This window comes from Physeter macrocephalus, chromosome 21, assembly GCF_002837175.3.
Source record: "Physeter macrocephalus isolate SW-GA chromosome 21, ASM283717v5, whole genome shotgun sequence".
Lineage (NCBI taxonomy): Eukaryota > Metazoa > Chordata > Mammalia > Artiodactyla > Physeteridae > Physeter > Physeter macrocephalus.
Window position 1 is genome coordinate 1770925 of NC_041234.1, and position 27108 is coordinate 1798032.

General features: G+C 46.4%; 1 protein-coding gene across 2 annotated transcripts in view; it reads left to right on the plus strand.

Moving 5' to 3' along the window:
- The window catches only part of NHS (NHS actin remodeling regulator), a 350056-nt gene that overhangs the window by 74329 nt on the left and 248619 nt on the right, over positions 1-27108 (plus strand). The window contains exon 1 of one of the 2 annotated variants that reach the window (XM_055081934.1): positions 9872-9943. The exons of the other annotated variant lie outside the window; for it this stretch is intronic. Coding sequence (XP_054937909.1) covers positions 9895-9943 — 49 coding nt within the window. The 5' untranslated portion in view covers positions 9872-9894. Of the gene's footprint in view, positions 1-9871; positions 9944-27108 lie in introns of those variants that run through there. 2 annotated transcript variants of the gene reach the window in all.

The following is a 27108-nucleotide window of genomic DNA, read 5'->3' on the forward strand; positions in this document are numbered from 1 at the left end:
CGTAGAGGCCCATCATTGGGGCTCACGGTCTCCAGTGCAGTGCTCCACCATCAGTTGGACTCAGATTCTTTCTGGGTTCTTCCTTCTTATGACCCTGAGCCAAAGTCTGGCTTGCTTCTATGTTTTCTTTTAGCTTTGACTCCCACTTAGAATTACCTCCTTACAGTGTGTCTCAGTCCATATTCTTGAGCAGAGCATGAGAAAGAGAGGCTGTTTGACCCAGATCGCACACACACACAAAATCAAGCCATATCATCGGCTGCTGACCAGCCAGTAGTTAGGCTGCTCTTGAAGCTGGTGTTCACTCTTGATCCAATCAACCGTGGCGTGAGGAGGGGTGGGGACATGGTATAAACAATGGCCGCCAAAGTCACCCTCCTACATATATACCTTTTCTGGGCTGTGGTGGGTTGGACGGTTTATCCAAGGGTGTGGCGTGGCAGGCCTGATCACTGATCTAGGAAGTTCTTTGAATACCAAGAGAAACAATATAATGGATAACGAGTGAGTGAGTTAGAAGCCTCCCTCTTTCATTTTACCAGGGTAGGTGTCTGCATCCCTTGCATTGGGATTGTTTTAGCTGTGGTTTCACCATGCTTGTAATGCCATGCCCCAGAACATCATCTTTTCTTCATTGTCAGGGGCTCAGTTCAGTATTTAGAAATTGTCCCTCTACCCTCTCCAACAACAGCTAGTTGTTGGCATACCCCTTCTTGGTGTACATGGCTCAGCCGTATCTTCTTCAGCAATCCATCAGGGTAGCCCCTCTCTGGGAGAAGAGTGGATCCTAACCTGGAATGACCCTGCCTAAAGTGGTCTGTGGATAGACTTCACGAAGTTTGGGAAGAAATGACATCTTTAGTTTCACTAAGCTTAACCTGAAATTTGGCATTTCCTTCAATTCTGAATAAAGCCGTAAACCACAGGAGTGTACTTGTACTTGGTTGCTAATAGAAATCATAGACATTTCTGTATCGTGTTACAGCTACTAGAGAGATCTCAAAATAGGCTCATTACTTCAAAATCATGGTGGTATTAGACTCACCAGTAGATCTTGTTATCTCATGTGTTAGAGAAACAAGCACACGTAATACTCTATGACCAATTTTCTGTTCAGTATTCAGATCACTGCATTTTTGATATAATTGATTTGCCCTGTGAGCCTATATATTTCATTTTACGCCTAAAGCATTCTGAGGAGGGCTTCCCCAGCCTGCCGAAGGGGGCATGGCACAGCAAGGTTTAGGAACTCCTCCTGCTAAAGGAAGTAATCCTCTGATGCACATACTCACTGTGGAGGCTGCTGCTCACCCCGGGGTCTCTAATTCATCAGAGCTGTACTGGTGTGTATGAGTCTGAAGGAGGGAAAGACTGAAGCTGAAATCCTGCCGTGGTCCTGGGGAGCATGATTCAGGTGGTTTGCAGTCTAGGGACAAAGCTATCAAGGAGTGGAACAATGACTTAAAGAGGACAGTGGCAGGCAGCCTTTAATTAAAGTCACCCTGATGCACTCACCCTATGGTACGTGTATGAACATGCACCATGGAGTGCATGTCTTCTTGTCGGGCATTAACTGGCCCCGTATGCTTTGTGTTATGGAATGAACTGAGACTTCAATTGCCTCTCTTTCCTGGTTTCAAAGGGAGTAGAGTGGGCACATTTTTGTTCAGGAGCCCAAGTCGGAGTCTTTGGACCTTTGTTAATTTCATAGGCTGTTTGGTGTCATTGGAGCTCATTTGGGCTGGGTTATCCATGCCTTAGCCATTGGAGAGCCACATAAGGGAAGCTACTGGGTGGGATGGCATGAAGGAATAAACTCAGGGCAGAAGGGGCCACAGAAGATATGGGCTGGAGGCAAGTTGAGAACTTTTCACAGACACCATCTTGTCAGTGTCCCTGACCATTGCCGATCCCAGATGCACATTCATGTAGGTTAGCTCTGAGGTCCCCCTGATACCTACACTCAGGGCTACTGGCTTCTCCCCTATTCTAGTCACAAGCGATCCATCCTCTCATTCTGCTGGTGAGGAGCTGATAAGCTCAGTTCAGCAGCTGAATGTTTCCTGGGGGAAAGGAGCACAAGTTTGGTGTAAGGAGACTGAGGTTCTAACTTTTCCTGTTCTAGTGACAGCTGTGTGATCTTGGGAGTGCCGTATTGCCTCTGTGCACTTCAGTTTCCTCATCTGATACATGAGTTCCACCAGGGCCCTGCTTAGGATTCTTATGAGCACCGAAGGATATGAAAACACAGGGCGAAGAACAGAACCTGGCGAGAGCACAAGAGAATCTCATAAGGCGCCTATGGGCTCCATCACAAGAGCCTTATGGCGATTGAACCTTGTCTTTCCACTGAATGTTCACTGAAGACAAGAGTCTAAAGCCCTGAGGTTTGTTTTCTGCCTGGAATACCTCTAGTGGTCAGCTGCCAAATTACAATGAAAGGCCTTCACTTTATGCTTAATTACAACAGGGTCACTGTTGGTTTCTCCCCTTACCGGGTTGAGCACCAAGCTTGAGGATGAGGGTTGGGGAGTGGGTGGGTTCCTTTCTATTCATGGGTCCAATTTGGCCATCACAGAGGGTCCCAGAGGAGAGGGGATCATGGGTAACAGTGAAGAGCAGAATGGAATCTTCCTCCTCCTCCTCCTAAACCTCCTCCTCATTCTCATCATCATCGCATTATCATCACGATCGTCACATATTCTATAGTTCACCCCTGTGTGGGGCACTGTGCCAGGTGCTTTACATACATAGTGGCGTTTAGCTCCCACAGCTGTACTCCACTGCACTTAGGCACCTGAGGCTTAGAGAAGCCACATGACTTGTCCAAGGACACAGCTGGTCAAACGGTAGAACTGGAAATCGAGCAGGTCTGCTTGAACACAAAGCCTCTGCCCTCAACCATAATGCCGTATGTGGTCTCTTTGGTACTTGACTAAAGTGTGATGAACACGTGAGCAAATGGATAAAAGAATAAATACCACAGGGTGAAGAAAAAGGACTGGAGGTCATAGTAGTAGTGGTTTTACTGAGGCGTCATTTATTCTTTTGTTGTCTCTTCACTTCCCGTCCCAAATAGTATAAACGCTGTTGCTTGGTTCCTGTAGATCTCAACTCAGAGTGTGTCTGCTTTTGCCTCTTGTGGCAGTTGAACCCCTCCCTAAATGCTACCATGTGGCTTCTCAAGGGCTCTTGAGCCTTGGATTGAGGCTGGTGCTCAGTTTGTAGCCACGGCAGGCAGAACTGACTCCCTCACAGAATTTCCTGGAGATATTTACAGGCAAGTAGCCCCCTCCTGAGAGGAAGGCGTGTAGAATTTGCAGAGAGAATGTGAGTTCCCGTTTGTTACCTGTCATCTCGGCTGGCCAGATACCAGGCTGGACACTGTCTTTTTGAGGCGGGCAGGCCAAGAGTGTCTTGGTTTGTATGAAATGTGAGCTCCTGGCCCCTGGGAGGCCTTATGCTAAATTATAAAATGAAGTCCATTTGTTAACCCGGAAGACTTTTGCCTATAGGTTTATAAAAACATGCCCGTGGCGAGGCCTCTGAGCCAGTTGAGATAAACAGAGATGGCAAATAATTGTCTGCAGACCTGGGATCTCAGACAGGGCAGGGGAGAGAGGGAAGAGGGCTGAGGTGCTATCTTTCAATCTAATTGTCCTCAATTCCATGGTGGGGATCAATAAACTGTGAACACAGGAAGAAAAAGCTCCAGAGGAGAGAACCACTTGCAACTGGCAGAAGTGGCCCGCCCTGGCAAGCGGTAATGCCATTGTAATTAGGCGAAAGCCTGAATGGGAGCCGTGTGAAGACCTTCTCCTGGATGCCCTGGGTCGCTGGGAGAGAGAACGTGCGCCCTTTGTGTACTTTGCCAAAGCCCACCGGCTGCCACCTCGCAGGAGACTTACACTGGAGTCACTGGTTTCCAAAAGGGTGACAAGTGCACTGTGTGTTGCTGAATGAGGGGGCCCGTCTTGCCTCGATCCTGCCAGCTTGGGCCTGGACTCGAGCCATCGCGGCAGTGGCCCTGATTTCTGAACGGGTCGGGTGTTTCCAGAAGCTTTTGCGAGAGCCGATTGGGGGTGAACAGGAAAAGTAAGGGTGGAGGAAGGAAGCGGTAAGGCTGGGCTGGGCCTTTCCAGGCTCGGAAGGCTTGTTTTCTTTATCTCCCCACTTCTCAGTTTCACACCTTATAAGCTGAATAGCATCTTGTGCTGCTAAGAGTGTCAGCTTTTGATGATGATAATAATGATGATGAAAATAATAATGATAATAAAAATAAGTGAGCACTTAACAACTACTTTCTATGTACCAGGCCCTGTTCTCAGTGCATCTCCATCTGCACTCTAGCCCCACTTCTCAGTTTCACACCTTATAAGCTGAATAGCATCTTGTGCTGCTAAGAGTGTCAGCTTTTGATGATGATAATAATGATAATAAAAATAAGTGAGCACTTAACAACTACTTTCTATGTACCAGGCCCTGTTCTCAGTGCATCTCCATCTGCACTCTAGTCCTTTCACAGGGTTTCTACTATTATCGCCATTTTAGGGATAGAGAAACAGAAGCACAGAGAGGCTAAGTAACTTACCCTAAGACCCAGAGCCGGCAAGCCAGGATTCAGATCCAGGGACTGTGGCATTCCAGCCAGAGGTAGATCTCAGAAAAGGCTCCAGTGTGCTCTGGACTCAAGTATGGAGAACGTCAGCTGCAGAGGAACCTGAGACTCTCAGCTTTAGGAAGGCAGGAGCCACATACACTGATGTTTGACAAGGCAGAGAAATGCACTACCAGGATGATTTTTGTTACGTACAATTTAATGGATGGATGCTTATTCATTCACTCATTCAGTCCGTAAACATTCCATCGAGCATGTGTACCAGGCATTGTACTAGGTGTTAGAAGTAGAGAAATGAATACGATGAGGTCTTTGCCTGCGAAGAACTCACGTCTGGAGGTAGATGCACGCGGACATAATGTGCACACACAGATATTGCTTCGGCCCAACCTCTCCTCTCCGTTTCCCTCACTTGCTGCCTGGGTCTCTCCTGAGACTAAGACTTACCGCGTTTTACACGGCATTATAGTTTTGGTTTGTGCACGGTCATGTGCACGTACGTGTCTTGTGTCCACTAAGACGCTCATGGCTGTTGGAGGCCAGCTGTACATGTTATTCACCGTTGTTGCCCCTAGAACAGTGCTGCTCCAAGTTTGGTCCACACACCGGCGGCATTAGCATCACCTGGGAGCTGGTTGGAAATGCTGACTTTTACTGACTTAGGAGCTCTGGGGGGATTCGTGTTTGCCCGTTTCTCCGGGCGATCCTGACGCATGCTCAAGTTTAGATGAGCTGCTAGGGTAGGGAGCCCAGGTCCTGTCACGTGTGGGTGCTCCGTAAATAATCTTTGAATGATTGCATGCATATTGACATTGAGTGGGGGAACTGGGTTGGTCTTACTGGATCTGGGCAGGACTCCAGGTATCCGTTTTGCCAAGTACGAAGAGGCAATGGGGGAGATGGAGTCATATTTCTTTCCCTCTCAAAAAATTTGGATGGATGCACTAAATGGCTGGGAAGATCGACTCCACCAGCATCGAGGAGCAACTGAGCATGTGACCTGATGGGAACCGAGTGACTGGGCCAGTTTATAATGAAGGCCAGGAGATAAAACAGGGCGGAGTGAGAACTCCATGCACATGGTTTGGGACAATACGCTAAAGCCACAAGCGGAGAAGACTTGTATGCTTGGCGCTCTTCTCTGTTCCAGGGCCTTATTGCAAATTAAACTTCCCCTGTTCTTGCCCGTGTGGCGGAGCCTTGGTGTAGATCTATTTCAAACTGGGGTTTCTCTCCCATCGCATTTTCCCGTTTCACTTTCTTGAGCCCTCCCGTTGCTACCCAGCTCCCTCCTCCTTTCTGCCCAAGAGGGCATTGTTGTCCAGACTTTGATCAGGATTCACGCTACCCTGTGGCCTGACATTTGTCAAGGGCAGGGATGTGTGGGCTTCTGTGAGTAATCAGCAGCTGTTTCTGGAGTCATGGTTTTAAGGAATCTCCCGCCCTCAATAATGTGATCGTTCTCCCCTCCCAACACCTCCCCCTCCCCCTCCCCCCTGAAAAACCTTGCCTAAGAGCAGTTGGCTCAGTATAATAAAACACAGCTTTGGCATTAGGAGCTACATAAACAAGAGACATTTAATAAACTGCGTAGCATTTTGGCAGTGGGTGGGCCAGTAGCAGCCAAAGAGACACATATGGCGGGCTTAACAGCATCCTGGACTCATGCGAAGAGGATCCCTGAGTTTAGCTCCCCGGCATGAGGAGGTGGGGTGAACAAGGGGTTAGAAAGACCAGGCTGGTTCAGCATCCTTGGGAACACTGCTCTGCCTAGGTTTTCCCAAGAACAAGGCTTATTTCTGTGATTTGATAAACACTTCGGTAGTGCTTCTTCTGGGCCAGGCACTATTCTTTAAACCCTTTGCATATTTTTAAACAGCTTTCTTGAGGTGCCGTTTACATACCATACAATTCACCTGTTTTGAGGGTTCCATTCAATGATTTCTTTATAGTAAGTTTACTACTTTCTGCCTCTGTGAATTTGCCTTTTCCAGAAAGGTCGTATAAATGAAACCATGTGATATGTGATCTTTTGTGATTGGCCTCTTTCACTGAGTGTAACCTGTCTGAAGTTTATTCCTTTTTATTGCCAAATAGTATTCTGTGGTGTAGTAACAGTGCTTTATATTTATTACCTCGGTTCTTCCTCACGACAGCATCATGATTCACAGATGCGGAAACTGAGGTGCAGTTAGTACTTTGGGGGGTGATGATTCAGACCCAGGCAGTCTGGCATTAGAGTCTGTGCCCTTATTTAGTCTCTCTTGCCGTGCTGCCTCTCCATGGGTACAAAATATATCTTCATTTCTAACTTGGAGAGTTTCTTTTATGTAACGACCACTGCATTTCTAAAACTGTAATACTTAGTTTTATTCAACCTGATAACGTTTTCTTGAATGCGTAATTTGTGCCTGGAACTTTACTAGGTGCTGTGAGGGATGGAGACAGGTTTCTGCTTTCGAAGAATTTAGCATTTTGCTTGGTAGATAAGACTCAGATGCACATGGTGACATAGCTCCCCGACGGCCACATGGGATCATATATGATCTAAAGCCTAAATGCCTACTCCAGGTAGAGGAAGTCAACAAGAACAGGCTGATGTCAGTGAGAAGAGCTGAGGACAACTTCTCAGAGGCCATGGCTGTGAGCCAGTTCTAGCCCCTTGGCCTAATCAGTCCCAAGTTGCATGAGTGGAAGCTTGTAATTGTTGAGAACCCGCACTATGTTTTAATGTCCCTTCCACCCACAAAGTTTTCTGCTTGTTATGTTCCAACTTTTAGATCCCATCTGTGTGTCTATAATTATACCAAGAAGCTTTTCCTCTTAAGCTGTTTTTAATAGAAATGTCTTGAGGGGGTTTTGCTCTCTTTAGAAAAACTGGTTAGCCAAGGCACAGGGCTTGATTTGTGTGTGTGTGTGTGTGTGTGTGTGTATTGTAAAATGCCTTACAGCATCCAGTTCTTAGGCTGGCCACCAAAGCCTGGCAGACAGGGATTCAGGAGTGAGAATAGTACATGGAACTGCATTTAAACTCTAGAAGGCCTGGTTTAGGTAGCTTGTGCTGTGTAACAAACCACCTCAAAACTTAATGGCTTAAAACAACAACGATTTATTCGGCTCATAATTTTGTGGCTCCTCCGGGCAGTTCTTTCTGGACTGGCTCAGCTTACCTCATGTATGTATCTTTGGCCAGCAGGCAGGTCAGCTCATGACTGGGCCGCAGGTCTGGCTCTTGGCAGGCTTTTAGTCAGGGTATGGCTCTTGGCTAGGGTGCCTTAGTTCTCTTCCACGTGGCCTCTTATCTCCAGCAGGCTAGCTCAGGCTTGTTCACAGGGTGGACACAGGGCTCCCAAGAGCAGCAACAGAGGGCAAGTCCCAGTTCACAAGCGCTTTTCCAAGCCGCTGCTGCAGAGTGTTTGTTAATGGTCCATTGGCCAAAGCAAGTCACATGACCAGCTCCGATTCAAGGAGTGGGAAAATCAGCTCCACCGCTTGATGGGAGATCTGCAGTGTCATATTTCAAGGGTATGAATGCAGGGAGAGGATGAATCTGTGGCCATTTTAGTAATCATTCTCAAAGTCACAGCATATAATAGCAATAAGGTTAGCCAACATCTACTAAATGCTTACAAGCTGCAGGTACTGTTAGAAGTACTTTATATATGTATCTTAAGTCATTTCAATCACACAGTGGCCCTGAGAGCTGGTGTTAACCATTGCCCCCATTTTTCAGAGGAACAACTTGAGTCTCTGAGAGGGTAAGTAACTTGCCCAAGGTCACACAAGTAGTAAGAGGTGGCCCGGGATTCTCATCCAGGCAGCCTTGCTCCGGAGCCTGTGGGCTCTTACCTATTGTGCCATCTTGCCCGTTACAGGCTTAGTGAAATTTAGTTGATGTGCCACCGAACTACAGGAAGGAGACTAATATTTACTAACATGTATCGAAGACGTAGGATATGCCTGGCTCCGTTCCAAGCACTTTACACATATCGTGGCATTTCATTCCCATGACCATCTGCTCCATCAAGGACTGCTTTTATCCCCATTTTCTAGATGAGAAAACCCAAGCTCCGGGAAGTAATTTATATGTCGTAGGCCGCACAGCTTGTACATGGGCAAGCTAAGATTCAACTCTCCAAAGCGTCTACACTCTTATCTAATTCGCAGCATCATTTCACTTACCCAGACTTTATTTCATAGTCTCAATTTACAGTGGTGGAGGAGCGGGATCGGGGAACTCTCCAGAACATAGATGATAGTAAAGAAGAGGAAAAAAGACATCTAGAGATGCAGCTAGAGTTGTCATCACGAAGCCCATGCATTTGCCAGGGGAGTTTATTAGTTCGTTGTCCACCGTACCTAGTGGAGCCAACTGTGCACTGTCCCCACTCCAGGGCCACCGTTCGCGTGGGCGCACCGGAGTGTGCGATGTGGCGCCCTCACGAGGCTCACAAGCTCACTCATCTGGTTTTCTACCTTGTAGAGAGATTAGGGAAGCAAATAAAACAGGATTAGGTTAAAAAGTCTGACAGTAGCTTGTAAGGGCACTACCATCGGACAATGAAGGAAGAGTCAGAAGAACTAGTTTACCAAAAGCACAAGAACTCAAAGTACGAGAGTTTGGGGGTGTTGGTGTAGGGCCAAACAGCCCATAAAAAGTTCCATAGCTCCTGGGAGGGGGTCACCGTCTTACTACTTGGTATAGTAGTTGGTTTTTAGAGAGGAAAAAAGGTTAGGTTACATTCAGATGCTTTCTTGATCAGGGAGGAACTAAAGAATGTAATTTTGAAAGATTTGTCATAGATGATGGCGATGAGATTAATGTTTCTTGGGTGGAGCACCTCATGCCCTGAGATGGCAGGCAAATGAGACTTTATTGAAACTGACATCTCAGGGTGGCAGTGGCCTCTTGGGGTCACTTTGACTTTTCATATTTTTCCTCTTGGGTTTCTGCAGGGTGGATGTAATTCTAAATGAAGATGAGTGAAGGCTCTCAGGGATCAAGGCGCTGGCCAACGACCATTAAGACTTGTGCAAAAGCAGCTTTCTGACTCCAGAGGTGGCTGCTTCCCCACCAGGAGGGTTTACACCTGGCCTTCAGGGTAGTTCTTCAAGGCAGATAGAGTCTGATGGTCTGGCTGGCAATGTTTGGACACTGGTATTATGTTGCAAAATGCCTTCAGTTCCTGGGATGAAAGTTGCAGAACGGAAGATGGGCACAGTCTCGCCACCGGACTGTGGGAGCGTTCTCAGCAGCTGGTGAGTCATGGACGCACATGTGCGTCTTCAGTGGGGCCGGGAGAGAAAGGAGACCCACGTTTCAAGGTAAGGTGGTTTGAGCGATTACAAATGTGGATTGTAGGTGTCTGGGGTACAGAGTTTGACCAGGACTCGGGAGCTTTTGGGTGGGTTTGGTGAAAGTACGATGATACTAAACGATGCACTTGGCTGTTCAGCTCGTTCAAGTCTTCGTAAATGCCCCAGAGCCAGAAATATGGAAAGCATTAAAGTAGCCCTTTGGAGGCCTCCATTGAAATTTCTTTTCTGTGTGTCATATGTGGTCAAGACAGCAGCAGACAGCATGAAAGGAAAGGGCTCTTTGTGCCCTTGTCGGTGTGGGGCTCAGATGGGGTGAGCTTGTTCATCGTTAATCCTTGTGATGATATTTGTGGAGGCGAAGAAAAAACGAAATTCCCTTCAGCTAATTTCTCAGATTGCTGGAGCAGTCGATGGAGGCTCAAGAACTGGGTTGCCTGAAGCTCGGAAGAATCTGCTCTCCCAGGGGAGAAAAAATGTACTCCTTACACAGTGGAGGCTAGCATCTAGGAGAGCGTTTTCTTTCTCTGGGAACACACCATTTTCTGTTCTTGTTTTTCACCTTTCTATACTTGTATGTGCAGAAATTTCCATTGGTCTGTTCGCCTTGCCTATATTTAAAGCATCAGGTTTTTCGGTGTATGGCGCTAGTTCATCACGAGCAGCATCCAGCCCGCCAAAGCTGTTTCATATACATTTCCGGGTGGAGTGGAAATCTGGCTAGGTGCTTATCCAGCAGCGCCCTTCTGGCCCCCAGGCGAAGCGGCCTTTTACCTGTCCCTTCTCTCGCGGATGGCCTGCCTTTGGTGTATAATGGGATTTGAATGCGTAGCCTATGGGAATTAGCTGTGACACCGGCTGTGCACGAGTGTGCTGTAAGATGACACGTATCCACATGCAGGTGCCTTCCTGCAAAGGCATGAGCACACACATGCTTACTGTGGGGATAATCAAATAAAGTTTTGCCCTCCTGCCCTGGCGGGCATCATATTCACCTCATCGACCGCGAGAGCTGCAGTGGAGCGGGCAGGCGGGCAACGGTGGGGAGGGGGAGTTTGAGATGCCATATGGAAGTGGTTGGAAAACAGATGGGGGAAGTCTGGAAAAATCCAATTTGTTGTCCTCGGGTATTTTAAGGAATGTCTTGACATTAAGGTGTTAGAAAGGATTTCAGTGCCCAAGACGGGTTAGAATTAGATGATACAAAGCAACTTCCCAGGTAGGATTGGTATATAACTAACCATTGAATAATGATGTCTCATTCGGGGCTGATGGGCCAGTGGAAAGGCTAGTAGGTCTGTCTATTAGGCAGCGTTTGGGGTAGTCAGGCACCTCGTAGTGGAAAGAAATAAGTATGAAAATAATCTTATTGTAATCTCGTCAACGGTAAAATGGAAGGGAGGAACAGAAAGTTGCTTTGAATCGCTGGGGAAGGAGCTGTTGCCGGTAGATCTGTTATACAGCGTCAGACCCCTAATAGGTCATTTTACATTATCGTCTCTGAGGGGGGTTTTGATGCAGTCCAAAATCGTAGACCTTCCCGCCCCGGACCATGCACCCATCCAACTTGGATGCTCTTGACTGTCCCTTTAGAGGTGATGGAAGCTCATTTGATGTGTTTGATCCCATGATGGAAGCAATAGCATGCCGTCTTCAGGGGTTCCTTTCATGGGCTTCTATTGAAGACATCACATTTGCAGTCACATGTAAGCCCCGGATGTCCCTGTGAACCTGCTGTTAAGGGGTCGTGGCCAGTGGCTCCACGCGGAGTGAAGGCTTGCTTTCTCTTAGCTCCCACGCTCAGCATCCAGTCCCAGGGCTGGCGAGCTTAGAAGGCCTGGGAGGGCTGCAGACCTCTGGATCTTAGCCGCGGTGACACGGCGGAAGTGCTCCTGGGTCTGCCTCCATTCCTGATCCGGTGCTCCTTTTCTTCTGTGCTCTGTTTCCTCATTTCTCTTGTCCCCTACGTTACCGTAATGCTCCTAAGGAACGACGATGGTCCTATCGAAGTTGCCTTTCCTTTCCTTTAAATTTCAAAAGAAGACACAGAAATGTACTTTTACTTACTACAGGGGCTGCGTCTAGTTTCCCCAAACTCTTGTTCCTTCCTTTCGGTGTCAAATACGCATCTCATCTCTTGGTTTCATTTCAAACTGACCAAATGAACTTAATAAGGTTGCACTGTACTAAGACTTGGGCATACGGGTTCCTACTATTTCAGGACTTTTTCTTGAGGGTGGGGGTCGTAGAGGGGTGACATCAGCTTTCATAGTAATTAACGTTGGATTTGCAGTTTACCATTCTTCAAAATGATAATTTTGCCAATTATAATCAAACATGTTTTAAGAACCTGAATTTTCTCACTTAAAGTTATTCCCCCAGACACACTTTTAAATTTTTTAAATTAATTACCATTTCACTAATTAATTACTTAATTGGCTCTTAACCCCGAAATTGAATAGTCTAGATTTTAAGAGAAAAAGCAAAAAAGAAAACAAAACCAAAACCAAACAAAATCTACACAAGGATTTTTTTCTTAACTAGAAATATTTCTGGAATGATCAGACATTAAAATCTGTACTACGTAGGTGAAACTGGGATTTTAAAAATTTTTGAGAAAAAGACATATCATCGTAATTGATAGGAGTCAAGATTTCAATCTAATTAATTGACCTTTAAAATTTGGGGTTAATTAAAAGCACGTGAAATAGATTTACAGACTTCATGGGAAAGAACAAATTTGCAGATTTGAACACATTCATATAAATCATCGTTTTGATTTTTCTCTCTCAGCATACCCACTCCTACCCTGGGCACTTGGGAATGGGCTGTTTCTGCTTATATTATGAACATATAAAACTGGACTCATTGATCTACTGTAATAGACCGAGGAAACAAAGCCATGTGATTTCTAGACATGACGTGGAATTTGTTACATGTACTCTTTTCACCTACCCAATCCACTGCTGGCTCTTCTGATAGTGCTGTTTGCCAGTATTTAAAAAGTGGTGGGGCTTCCCTGGTGGCGCAGTGGTTAAGAATCGGCCTGCCGATGCAGGGGACATGGGTTCGAGCCCTGGTCCGGGAAGATCCCGCATGCCACGGACCACCTAAGCCCATGCACCACAACTACTGAGCCTGTGCTCTAGAGCCCGCGAGCCACAACTACTGAGCCCACGTGCCACAACTACTGAAGCCCCTGTGCCTAGAGCCTATGCTCCGCAACAAGAGAAGCCACCGCAACGAAGAGGAGCCCCCGCTCACTGCAACTAGGGAGAGCCCGCGCGCGGCAACGAAGACCCAATGCTGCCAAAAATAAATAAATAAATTTAAAAAAATAAGACACTAAAAAAAAGAGAGGTAAGGAATAAGCTCTCCATGGCATCAAAATATAAAGTCCCTCACCATCCATGGCAGTTCCTATAATACTTTAAAACCTTTCTCTTGAGGTGTGAGCCTTTGGCAGGTTCAGCCGTGTACAGGGTGGCCTGAAAGAAGCAAGTATCTGTCAGGGTGGGCCTTGCTGTCCTTTTCACTCCCAGCACACGGTTTGAAGGACTTGGGAGAGGGTGCCATCCTGGTCGTGGCACCAGAGCTGATGATCACATGAAGGTCTAGTTCCCATCAAAGTTCGGCCTCACCACCAAGAATTCTTTTCCAATACATTTAAAAATTGAAGTAGAACCTAAACATAGAAGAGGGACCACAGTTAACAGTACAGCTTGCTGAATTTTCACAAGCTCAACACGGAACAAGCAACAGAATGTTACCAGCACCCAGATGCCCTCCTTGGCTGTATCCACACACCGTCCTCTCGCCCCCTGCCCACAGGAAAATCATATTCTGACTAACAACACCGTGGATTCATTTTGCTTCTTTTCATACTTTATATAAATGCAATCATGCAGTGTGTGCCTTCTTGCATCTGGCCTCTTCTCCACGTATGTTTGTGAGATTGAAGCCTGTCGTGGGTAGAGCAGGGCTCATTCATCCGCATCGCCGTATGGCATTCCATCGTGTAAGTAGGCTGCGGTGCATTTATTTATCCAGCCTATCGTCCATGGGCGTTTGGGTCTTTTATGGTTTAGGGCCGTTCCTAATAGCGCTTCTATGAACGTTCTTGTCCGTGACTTTTGGAGAACATGTGTTTATATTTCTTTTGGATGGATATATATCCAAGAGAGGACATTCTGGATCATTCAGGAAATTTCTGGATCATTTATCCAGAAACCTTTTGTTCCCCCACCCCCCATCATCTTCTATAGGTGAAGGTACTTATGGCTGGCGTTCTTCTGATTCTGCCCCCCTGTGCTCTAGAGCTCAGGGCCTTCACTGAGGGGAGGGGGAGCTTGGGTGGGTCCCTCGGAGCAGTGGCCCTTTTATCTGGCTCAGAGACAGTGTTGGAATTCCACAGAATATCTTGTTTTAAGAATGAGTTCTAGAGTTTAAAAAAAGCTGAGTTTGGAAACGGATGATTTTGGTTAAGAGAGGGAAAACAGGCCTCCATGGCAGCCTCGGGAGGGCCGATGCGCCCGGACAGTGCTGGCACTTTATGGGTTTTCCTTCACTCAGTCCTCACCTCAGTCCTGCGAGGCTGCCACGGCTTCCTCCCTAGTTTACAGCTGAGGAAACCGAAGGGCAAAGCTGTTAGGTGACATTCCTACAGACACACATCTAAAAGAGAGCTGAACCCAGGCAGCCTGACTCCAGGACTCCTGTCCTTAATTACCCAAACCAGAACAATCTGCTCCCGCGTACTGCCCATTTCACAATCTCTCACAGACTGTCAGGGGCCTGTGTGATACATTATGGTGACAGTGGTTGACCCTTTTGGTCCACATTTTCATTTCTCTGGTAAAGCTATTGCCTAAGGAGCCACGGTATGATAGGGACAGGCCCAAATAAAAACGATCCCACTAGCTTTTTTTTTTTTCCCCTAAGTCCATTTCAGAGCAGAATCTAACCCTTTGTATTTGCCCTTCTGCATGCTCAGTCCTCTGTGATTGTTGCTCAGAACCTGGGAGATAAGCATGATAAATATTACTAGCCCTTATTTTGCCCTTCTCCCTGCTCAGATACCCCAACCCCTTCAGTGTACTCTAGCCACACTGGCCTCCTCAGTATGCCTCAGGACCTTTGCACTTGCTATCCCCTCCAGCAGGAATTCTCTTTCCCACATACTCTCACGGCTCACTTTCTCATTTCCTTCAGGGCTCTGCTGAAAGTCACTGAATTAAAAGAGACCTCTTCTGACCTCCCTGTATAAAATTAACTCTTCGTTGCTTTCCACTTCCTGACCCGCTTTACTTTTCTTTCAAGTATTTCTGCTACCTGGCATCTGATATATTGATTGCTTTGTTTGTTTTATATCAGCTTCAGATGGGCTGGGGCGTTTTAGATCTTGGGGCATCCCTGGCACACCAATAAATATTAAATGAATTAACGAAACTGGCTTTAAAATTCAGAAGATCAGTACCCAAAGAGGGTAGCTGGAACTGATATTTAATGGGGAAAACTGTTATGTGCCATATCCTTTTACGATTCCAATGTTATTTATTTTTGCGTTCTTTCTTTTGTTCTTGATTATTCTTGCCAGAGGTTTATCTTTTCATTAGGCTTTTCAAAGAACCAGCTTTTGGTTTGGTTGAGCCTTTTGTTCTGTGCCTTTCTTCTTGTTCAGCTCTGTATTCATTTACTTTGGTTTGTATATGTCTGTTTTATCTCCGCACATTAAAGGTTGTTCGAGTGCTGAGACCGTAGCCAACCACAGCTGTGATGAGGCCTGCTGACTCGGTTAGACCTTGAACCTCCATGTCTGGGAGTCTATGCTTTAGGCCTCTTCTTCTCCTGCCCCCCCTGGTTTTACATGAGCCACTGGAGTGGAAAAGAGCAACACTTAGATTTTTAAAAAGGAACAGATGATCCAGTTATCATTTAAACCAAGCTATTTTTAAACAACATCTCAATTGCTATATGGATCGGTTTCTGACCTGCGAGTATGATTGCCATTATAGTATCATTTGTTAATTCCCTTCTAACAAATGTCTTCTATTATTTGCAGTGTTCCTTATATGATTTTACTGTTGTAATTAAAACATCTTCATGGGGAGATGAAGGTGACGCTAGAATGAAAAAGTTCAAACCACATTTTGAGGCTCTTTTCTCTGGCTGTAAGTGAAATCTAACTATGTTAGAGTAACAAGACAGAAAATCTATCTCTATAATTAGGAAATGAGCCGAGTCAGAATGAAATGGTAGGAAGGTACATTGCTAAGGGATGCTTCTCCCAGTGCACACAGAAGCCAGTAGCAAATAAAACCTATGTGGACAAGGAGAATCCTGTGCACGGACCTTCAGGGGTGGAGACGTGTGCTTGAGGGGCAGGGAAGCGATTGATGGCAGCCTAATATCTAGTTAAAGCGCTTAACCTCTGGGGTGAAATCTTGGTCCAGAGAACACTGAACGGTTTCACAGGAAAAATGTCATCTGATGAGCCCTGCCTTATAAAGCGGTGGAGAAGTGGTCATAAATTTGTTCGGAGATTCGTATGTCTCATTCTGGCTTTGGTTTGCAATCCGATAGGCTTGATTTTCCCCGGCAGTCTCCCGACACCATGTCCAGTTGTGTTAAGATTAAGGCATGTAGTTGCTATGTGAAACGTGATCAGGGAAAGCACCAAGGATTCTGCATCTTGGGGGGATCATCTCTGACTTGAGGGGAAATTGGGGGCAAGAACTCAAGAGAAAGTGAAAGGGGGAGAGAGAGGTAAAGAGCAAGGGTGGGAGCCACAGCAACAGACGGACACATTTGGGCTGTTCAGGATAGTGAAAAAGTGGATCTGTACTGCCCTCCTAAAGATGAAAATTTCACCCAGTCCAACTTTTCAGACTCCCACCATTGAGGTGCACAGTGAGAGGTGAGTTGATTCCTAATGTTCCTTCCAGCTGGAACCTCCTTTGATTCCAAATACAAGAAACACATTGTCTGCGAGACAGGATAGCTTTCAGCATACCTTGAGAGGTCAAAGGTCGGTGGTTGTCACCTAGTGCCGTCCAACTGTGAATACCGGAAGTGTTCCCTGCAGGTTCTGTGTACAGAGGTATTTGGGTCCAGTGTCTAGACAGTCATAGATCCAGGATAAGGGACTTTGTCCAGTCCAGTGGGAGTCAGTCTGGATTCTTTGGACTCCAGGTATGCTGATCCAGCGCGATGGCGTAGCCACTACATGCAGAGCTATTTTCACTGGTCAGTCCCTCAGTGTGTGATACTAAGGCGATGTTTCCTTTTAGCAAATGGAATTTAAGTTCCAGATAGCAGCTGTAGCAGGAGGAAAAGGTTATGTTCTACTTTTTCAAAGGTGTCAAAGGAACAGAGTGTATTAAGTACAAGTCTGAGTAAAGAAGATTCAAATTTGCCAATGATACGCAGAGAGTGAAAACTTTCAATGTAAAGACACATGATTTATTTACCACACTATATCAAGAATATCAAGCCAGGCCAGGAAGCATGAGTGTGCCAGTAAAATCTTGACAAATACCAGGAGGAAAATGAGAAGCCAGCTTACTAAGTGGTGGGAAAGAATCAGTGGTGATAGATGGAATTCTTTTTATAAAGCCCATGTAGAAATAAGTGTAGTGTTCTTGAACAGTAGCCCATTTATACTGGAAGATTTCTCTTTGACGTATACAAGCGAGCCAGTTCACGGAGAGGGATGACACTTCCCATCAGAAGAGTAACGTGATTGTTTTTTTCTCAGCTAAATAACTAGTTTATTATCGACCCAGAATATTCAGTTGTCAAGAACTCTAAGGCCGTGCTGTCCAATATGGCAGCCACTAGCCACTGATGGCTATTGAATACTTGAAATGTGGCTAGTGTAATTAAAGAGCTGAATTTTAAATGTTATTTCATTTTAATTAATTTAAATTAAAAGGATGACACTTGATTCGGTTATTGGACAAGTTTCAGTATCTTTGGAGCAGTTTTGATATTGTGAATCTACTTTTCCAACTGTCTATTTCATGAAATCAAAATACAGCTCAAGTATTTCTGATGAAAATTTGTCACCCCAATTGAGATGTGCTTTAGGTGTAAAAAACACATGGGATTTCGAAGACTTAATATGAAAAAGAGAACTTAAAATAGCTCATTAGTAATTTTTTACATGGATCACATGTTGAAATGGTAGTATTTTAGACATTTTGAGCTAACTAAAATCCATTATTAGACTTAATTTCACCTGATTCTTTTACGTTTTTTTTTCTTTTTACTTTTTAAAATATGACTACTGGAAAAAGTAATGTTACATATGTGGCTTGTATTCTTGCATTATAGCTCAATTGGATAGTGCTTTAGGCACTGCATTTGATGGTTAAGGCTAGCTTTGCCCCTGAAGATGGAAATGAATTGGAATCTCAGGAAAACGGTGGCCCCTCTCGCCTCACGTGGAACTGAAAGTTTGCCCTGCTCTTTCCTTCTGTTCTCTGAACCCAACCATTAGGTGAGTTATCTAATGCAAATCTCTGTGTGAGGAGAAAGCTAGGTTTTACTGGATTCTGGTGTTATGTTTAAGCCTTAAGCTCAGTGAAGAATCTAGTTGGTAAATGGTTTCAGGACACTGGGCTTCTTCCTAGCAGTCCTCTTAGGCTGGGTTCCCTGGGCAGACTCTGAGACGGAGGTTTGTGTACAGGAAGCTTACTGAGGGTGTCTGTGGGATCAACACAGGATGGAGGGAAGTAAGGGAATGGCCTGGGGGAGGAGCTGAACGGCCATGCAGTGCAGTGGAGACGTCCGTTCTGGAGGCGAGTTGGCCCAAATCGAGGCAGGGAGGTTGGCCCTTTGTGTCCCCCAGTTGACCAGTCTTTGGATGCAGGTTGCCCCTGGGGAGGGGACTGAATGAACCTTGAGGGAGGCAGCTCCCTTCCACAGAAGGCAGGTCCCAGCGCAGGAAACAGCTGTGAGCCCTCAGCAGCCCACACTCCCAGCAGCTGGGGGAAGGAGTCGCTCCATCTAGAGCGTGGTGTCTCGGTGGCACATCACGGCATCCACCACAATGTTTGCAGTCTTGCTCTAAGCATCAGCCCCCAGCCAGACTCCACCATGCCACACCTTTCAAGCGCCATCATCCTAGACCCAGCCCAGCAGCCAGTCAGAAACGTGGGGCAGGACGGGCAAGGAGGAAACTGGTCCCAGAGCAGACACCCTGCCCCGATCCATTTAGAAAGAAATCAAGACCCTCAGCGTAGACTAGTAGTCCACTGGCTTCCAGCCACATGGAGGACGAATGTCACTCAGGTGACAAGCCAAGAAAGGGAGCAGGTCCCGGTCCCCAGGGGCTCCAGAGAGTGACCCGCCGTTGCTGCAGTGGAAGTAAGAGCTTAGGAGCCACTTGGTCCCTGAGAGCTTGACTCTGATTTTTGTCCGTGTGTCTGTCTATCCATCTGTCCATCTGATTGTTCTGTTTCCTCTTTTCTATTTTGTCCTCCGGGCCACGTTTTCATCATGGTACTACTTCTTCCCAAGCATCTCCCCTGCCTATTTGTAAATGCACAGTAGCCCGTGATCATTGGACAGGAGCATTTTCCCATCGGCCTCTTCCGCTTCTCCGGCTCATTTTCCATAATTTAACAGCTGGGCGTGCCACACGTGTCTGTGCTCACACAGGGATGCGCACATTCTAACTCGTGCACACCTCTAAAAGTGTGCCAGCGCAAACTGGGTTAAAGCTGCCCTCGGCTACCTCGTTTCCCTTCCTGCCCCCCTCGTCCCTTTCCCATCTCCAGCCGCCTCGCTCTTTGCTTCTCATTTCACGCTGCCTCTGAGAGAGAAATCTCATTATTTCTGATTCAGGGGGTCCTGTGCCCTCCCCTGCTACACGCCATGCCCGTTGCCAGCTTGTTACAGCATCACAAGGGAATTCGGAGCTCTGATTTATCCGCCAGAGGGAGTGACTGCAGCGGGGGGATCGACAGGGAACAACGTCAGTTTTCACAGCTTCGGGATGCTTGGATTGGTTGGGTTAGGTCACATGATGAATGTAGTGCATTTGATCAGTAGTCTAAAGAAGAAGCAGGGCAGCCTTTATTTAATTTTAGAGATGGGCTGCGGACCTGTTCCTGGGGCTCTGGGACAGCTGTTGAGGAAAGCTACGATGGGCTATTTAATCCTTCTCTCCCTTTTCCTCCTGGAAAGTCGTATGTGGTGGGGATGGTCATATAGTTCATGGCTTAACAGCCTCATGTCCCCCTGTGCCCCACCCATCAGGCAGGAATTAGACCTCTTCTGGTGGGCTCAGTGCATGGGTCTGGCACGTAGTGGGGGCTCAGAAAATGTTCGCTCAGTGTGTCATCAGCCAGGTCTCTCAGCTGTCTTGGGTTTGATTCTCCCGGAAATAAACTCGAGGCGGTGAGCCAGGTATAGGTAGTTTACCTGGGGGATTCAGGCACACTAGTAGGTCATGGGGATATGATACAGGGAAGCGGGGAAGCCAGTAAAGGGGCATTGTCAAGCTTAGTCCTGCAGGAGAACCCAAGGGGCGAGGGAGCCGGAGTATTTATACTCCAGCCTCCCGAGCCCTTGGTTGGGGGCTGCTTGTGGGGGCGTTAGTTCCCCAGCATTTCCAGGCCACGTCATGCATGGGCACCGTACTGGTTCAGGAAAATTGGCCCTCAGGCTCAGAGATGCAGGCGCCAGCAGCTGGAAATCGACTGGCACTTACCTGAAAGGTCTGATAGGCATGGAGCGCTGACAGGGTCATTCATTCACTCAACAAATATTCGTTGAGCCGCTTCTGTGTCCCTGGCACTGTCCTAAGTGTTGAGGATAGAGCAATAAACAAAACACATGCAAACCTCTGCCGACAGAGAACTTACAGTCTAGGCAGGAGACTAGGCTATGAGGAGACCAACATAAACAAAATACGTACATTATACAGCTTGTCAGGTGGTGAGAATGCCATGAAAAGAATAAAGATGGAGGATGAGGGCTGCTGAGGGTGCCGTATTAAATCAAGCGATCGGGGGAAGCCTCACTGAGATGTGAGTAAGAACCTGGCGGCAGGGAATCATGTGGATATCTGGGAGCAAACAGTTCCAAGCAGAGGCACACACTCCTGCCTCAGGACCTCTGCACTTAGTATTTCCTCTGCCATTTACTCGGAATGAGATGGGGAGCCGTTGAAGGGCTTTTTAGTAAAGAAGGGACGTGTTCTGGCTTATGTTACTGTGTTGAGGACATACCAAGGCAGGGCAGGGGTGGATGGAAGCAGGGAGGCTCACCAGGAAGCACATCTTCTAGAACCTTCCATTTTACTGCATAATAAATGAATAAAAGTTAAGAGTCAGAACAGACCTCTTGAGGCTTACATGTGGCATGACACAGTTTCTGCTGCATTCTGTTGGCTAAAATAAGTCAAAAAATAAGCCTAGATTCAAAGGAAGGAGAAACAGTCTCACCGCTTGATGGGAGGAGCTGCAGAGTCGTTTTGTATAGGGTTGTGGAGACAGGAGAGGGAAATTATCGTGGCTCTTTTGGCCAACAATCTACCATGGCAGACAATGTCATGTTGAACTTCCAATATCCCTGTTCTTAGACTATCCTTGGGCCGCCCCACCTCCTATGATGGAGTGAAATGGAAGGTCCAGGAAGGTGTGCCTTGTCCGCTGTAGACCACGGTGACCATCTCTGCCAGTGGGTATGCGTATGGGGGCAGGGGACAAGTTGGAAAAGCATTTCCACGTGATTGCTTTGCTCCTTTTAGCCCTATGACATGTCCCTTTGTCCGTTTCCTTCTTCCCTTCTCATTGCTGTCTCTTCCAGGCCTCCATGTCCTCCTTTCTTGAGAACAAACACCCATCCCTTGTGTCACAAAGAGCACTTTGCCAGATCTTCAGTAACTTTGCTCTTGACCACTCTGCACTGAATCTCCCCATTCACTTCCAGTAGCTTCCGAGGGATTTTTCCCACCCTAAATCAGGACCCCCAACATGATTTCTGTGCCAGTTATTAATACTCCTTTTCCACCTGCTTCACTAATGGATGGGCTTCATTTGAGAAGTGAAGCTATTCGCGGTTGTTCTCTGTGTTGTGTGGAGACTAGTATTCTGAACGTCGTGTTGACCAGAGGTCTGGTACTAGGTTCTGGTATTCGAGTAATTGATGGGTAAGTTTCTTGAAGCCAAGGTCTGTACCTGTTTCTTTGATTTTCTTCCCAACACCTAGTAGCTGGTAGAGTTTCAATTAATGTGACCGTGGAATTGAGGTCAGTTTCTCCAAGTCTGTCTGATACCTCAGACCTTCCCCTTTTCTTCTCAAGATAGGAGGGAAGGATCTTGAAGCATCTCTGTAGATTAACCAGATTTTTGTAATCTGGACCAGCGCTGTCCAATAGAACTTTGTGTGGTGATGGAAATGTTCCACATCTGCGCCAATATGGTCGCCACCAGCCACTTACGGCGGCTCAGCACTTACCGTGTGGTTAGCACAACTGAGGAACTGGATTTTTAACTCGCTTTAGTTTTATTTAAAATTTTAATTAATTTAAATTTGAACTTAAATACCAGAGTAGACTGTGCGTTTCTAGATAGTACTTCTCACACTTTTCCCCTGAAGTGTTCCTGGTGGTAGACAAAAGAGAATTAATACCTTGACGGTTTGGGGGGGTACAAGTTTTCAAGTACAAAATTACTTGGAAGTCTTAGCTGGAAAATGCACGATGATTTTGCATTTATAATATGTGTGTGATTTTGAGTATTATACTCTCCTGTGGAGCAAAATGGTCTAGGGGAGATGTATGCCCGACCTCCTTAGCACACGCTGCCGTGTACTCTTGTGAGCTCATGAGTGCCGGTTGAGATAGGTGAATGCCCTGGCTTAAAGTTTAAGCATCACATTCTTCCTATTTTGAGCACAGCCTGAGAATGAAAACGTCTCATCCAACACCCCTTCCGTGTTAGGAATGACCTCCCAGCTGGGGTGAGTTAGAACCTTCCTGCTGCAATGCAAACCTATTCGGTTAAAAAAAAATTCTCCCCCAGAAAGCCCTTCAAGTGCATTTAATGAATAAGGTGGTGTCCGTAACTTTCTGTGACATTGACTTTAAAAGCCGTGGGAGTGATTTAGTGGTCACTGGGCACTGACATTTGAGGAAGGAAAGACAAAGTTGGCTGCTCCTGACGTGACTTTTTTTCTTCTCCTCTTGACTTATGGCCTTGCGTCCATGGAAACTTTGTTTCCTGAGAGACATATTGTGATCTTTGGGTTTTGGAATTAATCTTTTTTTTTCTTTCAATACGCAGCCACAAATTAATTTCTCCTTTGTGTGTCTGATGGCACAGTTATTTGTAGTGAGTAGAGTATGTTTTCTATGATATTTGAACTTTGTCTTGTTGTGAGGGGCGTGCATGTGTATGCATGTGCGTGTGTGTGTCTGCACATGCTTTTCCTCAATATAGAATTTGCTCCATCTTGTTTAGAAGGAAAACACATGGAAAAAAGACGATTTAAGAAAGCAGATTTTAAAATATTACACAGATGCATATATAACTACACCTATAACCATGGCTCTGTACAAGTGTATAACTACCTCCCAGATCAAGATAGAGAACATTGTCAGCGCTCCCAGGAGCTTCTCTTTTGTCCCCTGCCAGTCCATATATCCCACCCAGAAGTAACTATTCTGACATCTGTCACCAGAGATTAGTTTTGCCTGTTCTTGAACGTCACATAAATGGAATCACACAAAATGTATTTTACAGCATTTTGTCCGTAAGACTCATGCATGTTGCTGTGTGGATCAGTCCTTTATTTTATTTTATTTTATTTTTTTCGCGGTACGCGGGCCTCTCACCGTCGTGGCCTCTCCCGTCGCGGAGCACAGGCTCCGGACGCGCAGGCTCAGCGGCCACGGCTCACGGGCCCAGCCGCTCCGCGGCACGTGGGATCCTCCCGGGCCGGGGCGCGAACCCGCGTCCCCTGCATCGGCAGGCGGACTCCCAACCACTGCGCCGCCAGGGAAGCCTGGTCCTGTATTTTTTAATTGCTCTTCAGTATTCCACTATACGAATATACCACAGTTGATTTATCCATTTCCCCATTAATGGATGATGTTTGGGTTGGTTCTAGCTTTGGACTATTATGAACAAAGCTGCTGTGAATATTCTTGCACCTGTCTTTTGATAGGCTTCTGCCCTCCTTTCTTTTGGTATATACCTAGAAGTGGAGTTACTGGGTTGTCAGATTAAAAGGAAGGTTTGGTTACTCTTAACAAAGACCCCATCTAACAGTGGTTTAGACAAGGTAGAAGTTTACTTCTTCCTCTTATGGTAGTCAGAGACGCAGGGTCTGTCGTTGGGGGTGCTCTGTCATTTCCAGTGAGGTGCCCCTGTTCTGGTGGCCCAAGATGGCTGACCACCATGCCCACATTCGAGGCTAAAGGGTGAGAGTACAAAGGGGGAAGTCGGCAGCATGCACCTTCCCTGCAAAGACAGACCTCCTGAGATTGGGGCGTATCACTTCCACTGAGACTGCATACACCAGAACTTGATTTACTGCCGCTCTCCCCCAAAATGCCAGAGGTCATCTTTATGTTGAGAAGCCTCGTGCTGGGGGATAGATACTGAGATATTATGGAAAGTCTCTGCCACAGCTTACTTCTTGGGGTTTGGCATACACCCCAATAGGGGGAATAAGAGTTCAGGTGTCAATGTTCAGCTCTTTTACACCCTGGACCGGGAGAACCTCCGAGAACTTTCCTGACTCCTTGGAGCAGTTAAACCAGCCATCCCACCTAAACTCTTTTACTAATCGTGGATGGCGTTCACTCATCACTTGTATACACGTTTCCCCAGTAATGTTTTGGTTTTGTTGGTTTTGTTTTTAACGTTCTGAAAACAGAGTGTTACTACCCTTATTATTTTCCACATTATTATTATTTTCCTAGTAGGAGCCTGCATCTCGGCTCAGTCACTTATAAGTTTGTGTGGTCTGGGAATAGTTGCTTGTTCTCTCTGAGCCTCTGTTTCAGCATCCGTAAAATGGGAATAAAAATGTCTGCCTTGAAGAACCGTTTTAAGTGATATATTTTACAGAGGTAATATATTTTACACCCGGTATAACTGCAGCTCCACATGGTCCAGTCTTGGTATACTGTCATGATAAAAACCATCTAGCAACTAGAAGATTAAATATAATTCTTCTCAAAATGTTAAAGAAAATCCAAGTTATAACTCACAGAAATAGTTCTCAAAACATACACCCCCGCCCCCGAAACCTTCCTCTTTTCATCTCTCAAACACACCTAAGCATCTTGAAAGGTTCTTTCTCTCCTTGCCCTCCGTTCCTCTCAGTTCTCGCAAACTCTCCCAGACTGTCTCCCCGCCTATGTGAGTGTTTCTCTTTCGTCCCTCTCCCATTTCTTTCCACCTCTCTTCTTTTTCTCTCGCTCAAGTAAATCTGAGGGAAAGAGGTGGTGATTCTTCTTACATCATTAGTGTTTTCTCCTGTGACACAGGTCAAATATCTGTCACTTAGTCCACAATCGCTGGTTGCTATTTTCGTAACCATCCAGATGATGAAGACTGTTAGCTCTCTTTGCTTATCTAGGACCCTCCTAAGAGTTTGAGTGGAGGTGAATGCCACTGAGGTTGACTCTGAGAGCAGGGGTATGTGATGGGTGGGCTGCTGTTAGTCATAACAACAGCTGTCATGCAATTTACCAAGTGTTTGAATTTCATTCGTTCATTCATTTCGTTTATATTGATTTGTTGGTTTATTGGTATCCTGGGACAGTTCTGAAAGAGTCGACAGAAAATATATCTAGCATAGGAGGAAGTCCATAAATAATAAATATGATCAAAGGGAAATAACACCGAGGCCCAAAAATGCATACCCCAAGCTGATGTTCGTCTCAGAGGCATTGGGGAAGCTGGAGGTATGAGCCTCACAGTTATTTCGAGGAATAAACCATGGGGGAATGCTTTCCAGGTATAAAGTGCTTGACAGCTAGGTAGCGGAATGAGCTTTGCGCCTTCTGTGTACAGTTTTCATGCCTGCGGTGGATGCCCGGTCTTTTTTTGCCTGATCCCAGCACTTGCTGCCCTAGCAGTTGGCTTTGAACAGAAGAGGTACAATGCTATCAGCTCCCAACATCTTGCTGCTCAGCTGGGTCTCAAATACCCTTAATCACTTGTCGTTCATCACGGACCCGTAGTGAGTTTTTGGTATTCTGAGAACTATTAAAGGATGAGCTTTTTCATAACACGTTTGGGTGCTGGGTCCCGGGCCGTGGTGTCGTGGAGCCAGCTTGTACCGGTTCCCAAACGCCAACCGTGCACGTCTTACCAACTTGGCGTTCGGTGACGTCGGCTTGGTAGCTTGAAATCAGCCAAGGTGTGAGTGTTTACGCCACAGAAATCAGCAAACACTACAAGTTAGGGCTTTTTCTTTTTCCTGTGGGAAGTCGGTGGTTAAACATTCACTAGGATATCCCTGGTGCTCAGTGCATGATTATGTCAAGTAAAATAGATGCCACTGTTCGGGAAAGGAAATAGTTACGAGGCGTTCTGTGGGCTCGAAAGCGCTGCGGGAAATTGCAGAAGAATTCTGGGTGATGCTTAAATCTGATCTGAGAACGCCAGTGAATCTATCCGAATTTTAGAGCGGGCAACTCAGAGGTTGAACACTGTGATGAACGTTCTTGATTTGTTTGAAAATCACATGGGAGAAAGGAGGTTGGGGTTTTCTGCTGAAGCTGGAAGCAGGAAGCCTGAGACCACCGAGGGGCAGACTCCGGAACACTCACCTCAGGGCACCACAGAGTTCAGCTGAAATGATCCATCCCGACACATCCCTCTAGGAGAAAGCAAGGGTGACAAGGGACCAGGAAGGGTTGTCTCCGTGCAGCTGATGCCCTAGTCACAGTAACTCAGCTGACAGAGGCATCCTTTGCCTCCCAGTCGTCAAATCAACCAGCACTTGGATCTCTTCAAGTCCAGTATCCAAGGCTGATGTGTTGACTCTAGCCAGAGAGTTATCCAGGATCAAAAGTCCACTCATCTGAAAAGCGACACGCACCCCAATGTTCACGGCAGCACTACTTACAGTAGCCAAGACGTGGAAACAGCCCAGGCGCCCATCAACAGATGGGTGGATAAAGAAGATGTGGTAGAAATATACAA